The 9624-nt window shown below is 37.9% G+C and overlaps 1 protein-coding gene across 1 annotated transcript in view; it reads right to left on the bottom strand.

Annotated features, from left to right (window-relative positions):
• The window catches only part of LOC107711809 (transcription initiation factor TFIID subunit 2-like), a gene marked incomplete at its 3' end in the record, with an annotated part of 28807 nt that overhangs the window by 15031 nt on the left and 4152 nt on the right, over positions 1–9624 (bottom strand). The window contains 6 exon segments of the mRNA XM_016516857.1: positions 1810–1964; positions 2178–2313; positions 2415–2500; positions 2630–2729; positions 6156–6269; positions 6367–6551. Coding sequence (XP_016372343.1) covers positions 1810–1964; positions 2178–2313; positions 2415–2500; positions 2630–2729; positions 6156–6269; positions 6367–6551 — 776 coding nt within the window.

The following is a 9624-nucleotide window of genomic DNA, read 5'->3' as shown; positions in this document are numbered from 1 at the left end:
CAGTGTTATTTTTTTTAGGATTACTGATGAACTAATGTACTTTGATTTGTATTAGTTATCTATTTTAGTTTTAGTTACAGTTGTAGTCATGTTGTCATTTTATTAGTTTTTTTATGTCTATATAGGCTTTTATTTAATTTGAGTTATTTCAGTACTTCAACATCCTTTTTCTTATTTGTAAGTCGCTTTGGATAAAAGCATCTGCTAAATGACTAAAAGTAAAAGTAAAAGTAAGTATATGTGCTTGTGTTAGTATGTTTATCTGGGGCAATGCTTACACTAATGTGGAACGTTTTCTCATTTTGCCGTGCATGCTAGCATTGGAGTAGCCAATTTACTGTAAAACAGCAAATGGAGAAAATATTACTGATAGCTTTCCCCCAGCTAAACACACAGAAAACTGTGCTATCTTTGCCCTGTGACTCAACTGATGTTTTTTTTTTTTTAAATATAAATATTTATATGGTTCACCCTCTTTACCATATGCTAGGTTTCACGTCTCAATTTAGAGTGCTGATAACAGCAAAATCATCTTTCAGACCTAAGCTATCAAACGAATAAAGTTAGCCAACCGTATTGTGGACTGTTACTTTCACAAATTCCTATAAAAAACTAACATTACAACACATGTATTGTAAGCTTCTACCTCATGTAGGCCTAGTTTGACACTCCTAGTACAATCAACTACCTCAGAAGTTGGCGTGTGGCTAACAATAACCAAATGAAACAAACAAGAATTATATATTAAAAAAATTCATCTTTTGGACAAATTGTAGGTACAGCTCCATCCTTTAAATGCAATTTCAATGCAAGTCCAGCTTCGTATTGGCCGAGGCAGTCCAGCAAAAAAAGTTTTAGCCCACTCTTTCTGGGACATTACATTCATATATAAAATTAAGCCATTTCGGTTTTGTTTCATCTTGAATCTGGGATTCTGTGAAAGCACGCCTGTGAGCCTGTACATCCGAACACAGAGCAGGTTGCATGCCAGGATCGCTTCATTGTTCAAACCCAGAAAAACGAAAGGCACCTACGTTAGCCGCTTTGCTATCGGTTTACAAAAAGGGGTGGGAAGAAGGCGAACTCCATATTTTGCTCAGAGGTGGTCATATTAAAATAACTAGCTAGTTACGTCAAAACCGGCACCAAATTGAAACAGGTCGCTGGATGACACATTTTAAAACAAACTGGCTGCATGTTTTCTTTTAAGATTTTCTTAGCTGGCAGACACAGCAGAAACCTAACTAAATGCAAAAAAATCTACAAAAGTTAAAATTTCATCCAATGTCACCTTTAAAATATCTTCAATTGTGTTCTGAGGATGAACGAAAGTTTTAGGGGATTGGAACAACATGAGGGTGAATAATTAATGACAGAATTTTCATTTTTGGGTGAACTATCGCTTTAACTTTGTGTACCTTGATATGATTTTTTATTCTCAAATTCAGGCATCTGATGACTTGAATTTTATGAATCGCCAACAACCATGGTTTCAGCTAAAAACTTTACTGTTCTACAGAACCTCATGAATTAAAAAATAAAACTTTGATTGTAATACCACTGTACTGGAATAATTACAGTAATAATTATTAATCAATAACTATTAAAAACCCCAGCACAAGGGGTTTCTTTTCCAAAAATGTTATAGTTACACTCATAATACAGTTTTGCCGTAATTATTCAAAAATATTTGGTCGCAGAATGCTGCAATTGACCAATCAGAAACAAGTATAATCACAAAAACAGAGCAACAAAACAAATCAAGAAATATAACTGTACTATAAACTGTATTGTGCATTTGAAGGATACACCCATTGCTTGATGAGGGGTCCGATGTCCTTCCCTGATACGTTGGAAATGGATTTGAGGAATCCAGAGGTGGACACCAGCATCTGGCTCCACATGTGAGACTGATATTTCTGGCATGAGGCTGTGCTGGCCAGACTCAAGAGCTTGTTAAACACCTGATGAGAGATTTGATTGACCTCAGGCTGAGATTACAGCATTTGATCAGTTTATTATTTGCAACATGGATAATAAAAATGATTGTGTCAATGTGTGTGGGTAGTCCATAAATTAGGTTCTGAGAGGAAACTGAACCACTACACACAGCATCTCAAAATCTCATGAAATATACCACTTCCTTTTTTAAACGAGGGATGTTGTAGTTCATTTACCTGCAACATGAATTCCATGCTAATTCTGTTTTCAATGAGCCTCATGACTAGGTGGGCTTTGCACTGGAACATCTCGTAATACTCCCAGGACAATGTGTGGGGGTGTCTGATGGAAAAGTGCAGGTGGGGTGTTGGACTGAAAGGAAAACAGACATTTTCATCCTCCAAAGCATAATCTTTTGTACAAGTTTAGGTAAGTGTGTATACATTCTAAGCAGTGATAGAGGTGGGGTTTACTTGTCTTTTTCTTTTCCTCCAGAAAAGGTGGGATGTAGCAGGACTCCACCCATCTTGAGCTCATACTCCACAATCTTTTCCAGTTCCTGTAGGTTAGAAGAATAAGAGACAAGCAGTTCAGCATTTAAAAAGTTGATGTTTGAGCATATAAACATATCCGCTTGGCCGTTTGACAGAAGCATTGGCTCTCCTTTTTCGATCACTTTACTCTATACCTCCTTAATCCAGTGACGATACTCATTGACTCCAAAGGTTTTCTTCAGGTAGAGGCCATAAATGTATCCAGAAATTCCCTTTAAAACCCACTCATCAGACCTGCAATTCAAAATACAAGATATACACAGTTGAATTAATCTTTTACATTTAAATATAAAAGTCCACTGGTATATGTTTAGCTATATTCCTGCTTCCTGTCTGCCGTGCTGCTGGTTTGTGATTGTAGCTCCGTGTAGCCTCGCTTTTCTGTAGAATCTCTATCTATACTCACTCTCTGTTGTTTAAAGTGATAACATATAACTTAATTCCCACCATATTTCTGATATTATCTTTCAACCTAATCTGATTAATTTGATCGTTCACTTTTATTCTAAAACCACGAGTGCAGCGCACCTGCAGCGCGTTAGCATTCGTTAGCCGGTCCCTCCTCCATCCCCAACTCCTCCTCTGTCAGTCGGGATTCAGCCTTCTGAGTCTCCTTGAATCAGACTAATTCTAAAATGTGTACATAAAATGATTGAACCTTAACAATATCTGCAATACATTTATGTTAGTTCTGTTCCGTTTACCCTGGGGGGTTATTGCTGCTCTCCCTGCTCTCATCCATGCTAGGCTGCATGGATGCGCAGGGAGTTCTTGCCCAGAACGGAACCATACCGCCAATCCAAACTGTATGCTAATTGTCAATCATCTTTGACGATAGTGGTCCCCACAGAATAACATAGGTTTCATAGACAATTGGATGAGTTTTTGGGGCAGACCTGAGCTGTTGAAAAGAGATGGTTTTCATCCCTCCTGGGGTGGTGCTGCTCTTCTGTCTAGATATATGGCACATATTTCACAATAGGGCCCAGGTCAGGAAGCAGATAGACTGGCTAAACCGACCGTCTGCTCCCTTTTCTGTCCAAGATACTAGAAAAGATAGTATCCTCACAATTATATTTCTTCTTAGAGAAAAATGGTATCTGTGAGGATTTCCAGTCAAAATTTAGACCGTATCATAGTACTGAGACTGCTCTAATTAGAGTTACAAATGACCTGCTCTTATCATCTGATCATGGTTGTATCTCTTTATTAGTGCTATTGGATCTTTGCGCTGTGTTCGACACTATTGAACACAACATTCTTTTGAATAGACTAGAGAACTTTTTTGGCATTAATGGCACATAAAACATCTGCACGAAACAAAGGCTGCATTTACACTGCAAGTCTTAATGCACAGATCCGATCTTTTGACCATATCCGATTTTTTGACCCGTCTGTTTACATTCACTTATAGACATGACTGGTATCCGATATCATACATAATTCCTGCCCAAAATGATAGTCAGTGATCGCTTTACTATGCACATGGTAGACCCTCGGATTTTGAATGGCCGTGCTATTAAAATTATTTATATAATTCACGTCAAAAGGCCATTATTATTTGCCAGCATGGACAACAGATGTCATGGATGTTTTGGAGCACAAAATCTGACTGTATTTTATATGAATTTTATAATATAACGGGAAAAAAACTGTAATTTTCATTTGTTAGGTTATTTTATAACTCGTTAGAGGTGGAATTTTTTTAGTGAAATAAAGTAGCGCCAAGATGATGTTTATTTGTGAATTAATGAATTTTTCATAAATGAATAATTTTTTGTTTTGGTGTTTAAGATGAAGTTGCATAGCTGAAGCAAAACCACAGAGTGATATTTACTTATTAAGCAGCTGTATTAATGAGCAAGTTGTTTGTTTTTATGTAATTTTATACTTGAAATATATTTAAAGAAAAAAAAAAAGTCAAACAGCTTGTCCCATTGACTCCACATCTCAACATTTAAAAATGAAGGAAGAGATTGCAGCAACAGTGTTTTTCATTGCAAGACTAGCAAAGTAGCATGGTAAACTGGATCGTGTTAGGAGGGAGAAGTTTGCTGTGGAACTAACCTCAGTGCTCTTTGAAAATTATAAAAGTCATTGGTACCCAGAAAACCCAACCAAAGGACAAGCTTTTAGGTGTCTAAGGATGAACAAAGCTCAAACGAGAGACCCAGTTATTGAGCGTGCTTGTCGGCAGAGTGACATTGTTTATGAGAATCTTGGATTACCAAAGGAAATGACAATTATTTATGAAAAATAATGAATAAATGAATTAGCGAGAGAGAGAGAGAGAGAGAGCGAGAGCGAGCGAGCGAGTGAGAAAGTTTGCGAACAAGTGAAATTTATCACGTCATTGCTAAGAAATATAATGTAGCTTTTAGTAGCGAAGCTGTTGTATTTATAAAAATCACGGGGCAGGGGTTGAAAACCAGCTCCTGAATGTGCAATTTCTTACCTAGCCTATAGGCCTACAAAGTTTCCATCTAAATAAAATGTACTTGCGCATGCATGTCTGGCAAACGTGTCGCCTCGCATTGGGAGTTCTGCGGGGAATTGGATATGTGTATTTAGACGTAGGTCGGATGTCCAGATATCGGATATGTATCTGATTCAAATTCATATTTGGAAGTGGCTCAAATCGGATGCGAAAAATCTCGGATCGGATCTCATGCGGATTTTTGTGTTTACATGTGTGCAAAAAATTCCGATATGTGTCAGATGTGAGGATTTTTTGTGCCAGTGTAAATGCAGCCAAAGACAGCAGACGGGCTGAATGATACGCAATTTCACACTCTCTTCACAGCAGGTGGCGCTTATGAAACAGCAGATACAGCATTTCCTTGGCTGTAAACAAAGCAGCTGAGCGCTTATGAATGCTGCTTTAATATGCATTATTACAGAGACGAGATGAAAAGAAAATATAATCTAAACTTTTCTAAAGACAGTCAGTTCCCCTAAGAGATACATTCATATAAACTCCTACCCCCAACTGGATCGCGATTCGTTTAACATCTCAACCGATTTGAATCATCACATATTTGCATCAATTTTCAACCGGCTGCAGTAAATCGTTACATCCCTAGTCTTAAGAGAAGGAAAGGTGAAATGAGGCTAAAATAAACTTTTGTGATGATCATACTGTCTTCATGGGTAATTTATACATCAGAGACCCAGAAACACATTTTCAATAAAACAAACACAGTCTGTCATACGACTATTATGTCATACAAGAGATTTTTTAAAAGCAGAATTACATGTGTTACAGGCTAAAATAACCAAGAGGTTAAGTGTCTTGCCCAAAATTAATGTTAATGTTCATAGACTGTTCGTAGAATGGTTAATTTTTTGCAAGGAGATACTGCCAAACATTCTCATTGCCGTAAGGATTTAAAAAAAAAAATACAAAGATAAGTAATTAACCTGCATTTTGTCCTAGGAATGGCAGAATCAAATGTTTACTGAAAGAAAAACATTGTCATGCAACCTGCTCAAGGCATTACTGGTTCAATAAATACTGTATTTCTTGCAAGCCTAAAGTACCTGCCTGCAACCATTCATGTATGAAAAGTATTTCATATTCCATATAACAATACTGCAATATGCAGTTTTTTGTTGCTGGCAACAAACATTAAACCACTAGGCTTTACCATTCCTACTTACCAGGACATCCTAGAGATGAAGCATCCAAAAAACTGCTGGGCCAGAGCTTGAGCCAGACAGCGCCTGGTCATAGGAGTCTGATCTATAATCATACCACTGTGCAGGAGGTTGGTACTGAGAAGAACACCACAAAATCATGATAACAAATTTCTGTAAACAAAACATTTGAAAAAAAAAAAAAAATTATAATTACATGTCATTATAAGCATACCTGAAAATACTCATGGATGCATATGATGAGACCTGCACATAAGCCTCATCCACAAAGACGGTCTTGAAGCTAGAATAAGGGTAGCGGCAGGTGAGGATCTCCTCATAGAACTCAAAAATCTCATGCAGGTAGGACATGGTGTGCTTCAGCAGGGGCAGAAGCTGAGGCAGGCAAAAACGAGTCACCTGTGAAAGCATAGTATATTTGATTTATAACAGTTTAGTATGAACAAAGAAAGCTGCAATAACTTAAAAATTGAGATCTGAAAAAGTTGAGTATATATAATATAGTTAAATAAATATAATATTTAAGCATTCATTCCTGACTTCTCTCAATCTAGTAAATATGGATGATTCACTGTAAAATAATTTACTGTACTAATGTGTGATCTATTTGAATGTTTTAACATATAGGCTACTGTATTCCTGTGTTCAAAGCTGAATTTTCAGCATTATTACTCCAGTCTTCAAGTGTCACATGATCCTTCAGAAATCATTCTAATATGTTTTGCTGCTCAGTAACCATTTCTGATTATTATCAATGTTGTAAACATTTGTGTTGCTTAATATTTTTGAGGAAACCATTTTTTCACGATTCTCTTATGAGTATTTGAAATTGTTCTTTGTGTCAGAGCGCTGGAGTTGGTCAGAAATAGAACGCGGCATCAGTTTGCTGTCATGGATTTGTGTAGCGGTGCGCCGCATCCACAGCAGACAACATCACTGGGTTCTATTTGCTTTTGTCAAATCGCGCCGCTTGCGTCTGGTGTAGACACGTTGTTTTGGTATTTGTGAATCTTAAGTATATTCATAATCTGCTTTACGTTTACCTGGCACTGGAAGTCATTTCACAAACTTGTAACTTATGCTTAGAGCAGAACCATATATCGTTCATTTATATTTTTACATGGCTGCCTGCAATACAACTCTGATACTTCAATCGCGCCATCTAGTGGTCTGTTATTGATACAACCACAACTGCTACAACTGATAACGGAGCGCTCAAGCGGATACTGCGAGTCATGAGTTAATTAAAATGTCAAATTAATATTTTGCGCTCAATTATTTACTTATCAGACAAGTGGCCGCATGATAAGCGGGAAAATTACATAGTGTAGTCTTTATCACCCTGCAGAGGTTTCTTTTGCAATACCTGGCACTGGAAGTCCTTTCACAAACTTGTAACTTTTATGCTTAGAGCAGAACCATGCATCGTTCATTTATATTTCTACATGGCTCCCTGCAATACAACTCTGATTCTTAAATGGCGCCATCTAGTGGTCTGTTATTGATACAACCACAACTGCTACAACTGATAACGGAGTGCTCAAGCGGATACTGCGAGTCATGAGTTAATTAAAATGTCAAATTAATATTTTGCGCTCAATTATTTACTTATCAGACAAGTGGCCGCATGATAAGCGGGAAAATTACATAGTGTAGTCTTTATCACCCTGCAGAGGTTTCTTTTGCAAAATAATCTGCTGACTGTACAGTATCCCTCAGCCTTGCCGTGCCCACCTTGTCATAGCTGCTTAATATTCCCCCCAGTTTGGGAACCACTGGAGTAGGCGATTTGTGCTCTATTAATTTGGTCTGTTATGATACTCTATGTGTTTGATTACTAATGCCTGTGTAGTAAGGCGTTGCACACAGAGGACAAAAACGTTCAGCCTCGACACTTTATCGTCATTTGTGTTAAAATTTGAAAAGAAAGAGCCACAAAAAGACAAACGTTTTGCTGAAAAATGCACAATACACAATCTTCCAACCTAGGATGAAGTCATTATGTACATTAGCAATAATTTGGGACAAATCTAATGTAATTTAATGGAGAATGATGTGAGTGGCGTGGCAGGATTATGAACAGGCCCAGAGTCGAGATCCGCAGACAGTCGCCGGTGGCGCCGCCGGTGTGCATACAGTCATGGAAAACAATGTTTGGGAATTTTAAAGACGTGGTGCGGTGCAGGGCTGCACATGTCGTCCGGTGTGCGACCGCCTTAAGGCTGGATAGCCTCTTGTTTCAGAGGTGGAATTGTCAAAGATGATTTTTAGAAGAGGACACCGTAAACTAAGCTGGTAGCCCCCCCCCCCCCCCGTCGAGTGTAGGGGGAGAGGGCCTAGGCTCAAGAGTCACGGTTCGCTACTGTCACACCGGTATAGCGCCCACCCCTAATGTCTATACTGTAACTGTCCCAGTGAGATTGTTCAAAGGGGGGGGGGAAGAAAAAAAAACAATCACAAAATAATTTAGGGGAGGGTCCCTCAACTGAAAACTACACAGAACACAGTAGGCCATTTCAAAGTGTTTATATAAATAAAGGCAATCCACAGATCACTACAGCACATGCATGAAAAACAGTCAATAACGTATTTTTCAGTGCAAAACAACCCGTTGTGTGTATCATTAATCAAAGTAAAAGACAAATAAAAAATTATCTGGTTGAATGAATACTCGTCTCTAAGCCGAAGCCGAAGCATGCACTGAATTCGAGTACTAAAGACCTTGATGACGATAGAAGGTGAAAAAAAATCAAATAGACCGATAGCAAGAGTATCACAAACATTCGGCGATCAGAGTTCCTTAAAACATAGCGTGCATTGCAATTCTTTGATGTTGATTTGTCCCGCGATGAGCACAGATTTTTGATTAATTTATTTCTTAGTCCATAGATGAGGAATTCATATTAAAGAAGACGGAGAGACAGAAACAAAAATAATTCTTCTACAAATCAAACAAACAACTAGTATTAGCATTTAACAACAGCCCATAACCTATTTACAAAGTAAGTGCAAAGTTACACAGCACAAAATAAACTGATACACTTACATGATTGAGCTGAAAACCTTAGTTTCTCAATCCGAACTCCATTTGCAGTAAGGTTAGGTAAGTGAAAACCTTGCTTTCCCTTAAAGGGGTCATATGATGCGATTTCAAGTTTTCCTTTCTCTTTGGAGTGTTACAAGCTGATTGTGCATAGATAAGATCCCTGAAGTTGCAAAGACTAAAGTCACAAAACTAAAGAGATATTCTTTATCAAAGTTAAGACTCTGCCACGCCCCCCTAAAACGGCTCATTCTAACACGCCCCCACATATCTACCACACTATATGGAAATATTTGCATAATGCCACCCAAATGTTCACGCACAGAAAGAAGGCGTGGTTTCAGTAACCGCAGTTAGTGTTGAAGCAGCCATGTCAGGGAGACAACTGCATTGTTTTACTTTTTGTAATTAAGACAAATATTTTGTTAT

Source organism: Sinocyclocheilus rhinocerous, unplaced genomic scaffold, assembly GCF_001515625.1.
Source record: "Sinocyclocheilus rhinocerous isolate Xijiao unplaced genomic scaffold, SAMN03320098_v1.1 scaffold4283, whole genome shotgun sequence".
NCBI lineage: Eukaryota > Metazoa > Chordata > Actinopteri > Cypriniformes > Cyprinidae > Sinocyclocheilus > Sinocyclocheilus rhinocerous.
Note: the sequence above shows the minus strand (reverse complement) of the source record. Positions and strands in the feature narration are given on the sequence as shown.